Here is an 884-nt window from a genome sequence, read left to right on the forward strand (position 1 = left end):
GTTGTGAACTTTAGGAGAGTATTGTTTTTGAGAATTAAAGGTCAACATTTCAATCGAATAGCAGCTAATTTGCTGCAAAGCAGCAGAAATTAACTTCCCCTGGATGAAGGTTATTAAGTCTTAAGCTTCAGCCACACTGGCTTCTGAAACTCTTCCAAAATAATTAAAAAAAAAAAAAAAAAAAAAAAAAAAGTCCAATACCTCATCTATCATGGAAAATATTTTCAGTCATTTTAATTAAAAATGGTTGAGCTGGTTTTGGCCCCAATTGCATGGGGGAAAAATCACCTTGACAAAGACCAAATGTTGAAAATATCAGACCTAGCCAATGACAATCCCAAAAGGTTATGAGTAACATGCTTAAGATAAAAAAAAAAAAAAAAAAAAAAAATGGAATGTCAACTGTCACAGTTGCTGCCATTTCCTCTGTAATAAACGTGAAGATCAAATTGGAATGTATTGTACTGTCCTAGCTCTTTTTCTTTTTATGATACGTTTAGTTGGAGGTTTGTGGGTTTTTTGATCCATTATATATAGAAAATAATTGCTTCTATTTTGTCTAGAGAATTGGAAAATCTAGAATATCTTTAATGTGTTACAGAATGAAGTAATAGATGGGGATTTACTTTCGGTGCATATTACCCCAGATGAAGATGGGAAATTTGGATTTAATCTAAAGGTAAAAGGACAGTGTTTAGAACCCTGTTAATCATAGGCGATGCATAGGGGGGACATGGGAGGGGGCACATGCCCCCCCCCCCCCCCCCCCCCCCCTGAGACTGGCCACCACTGGCTTCTGTGGCCGGTTGCCACCTCCCCTTCCTGCCAACGTGGTCTCCAGCAGCTGCAAGTGGTCCCTGCTCACCTCCGCTGACAGCACGTAC

At 39.3% G+C, this 884-nt stretch overlaps 1 protein-coding gene across 7 annotated transcripts in view; it reads left to right on the top strand.

The window, feature by feature from the left end:
• PTPN3 (protein tyrosine phosphatase, non-receptor type 3) overlaps positions 1-884 on the top strand; it is a 306,004-nt gene that overhangs the window by 226,434 nt on the left and 78,686 nt on the right. For 6 of the 7 annotated variants that reach the window (XM_025209236.1, XM_025209238.1, XM_006027902.3 and 3 more), the window contains one exon: positions 602-679. The exons of the other annotated variant lie outside the window; for it this stretch is intronic. In XM_025209236.1, the coding sequence (XP_025065021.1) occupies positions 602-679 (78 nt within the window). The remainder of the gene's footprint in view (positions 1-601; positions 680-884) is intronic. 7 annotated transcript variants of the gene reach the window in all.

Source organism: Alligator sinensis, unplaced genomic scaffold (genome assembly GCF_000455745.1).
Source record: "Alligator sinensis unplaced genomic scaffold, ASM45574v1 scaffold823_1, whole genome shotgun sequence".
Taxonomy (NCBI): Eukaryota; Metazoa; Chordata; order Crocodylia; family Alligatoridae; genus Alligator; species Alligator sinensis.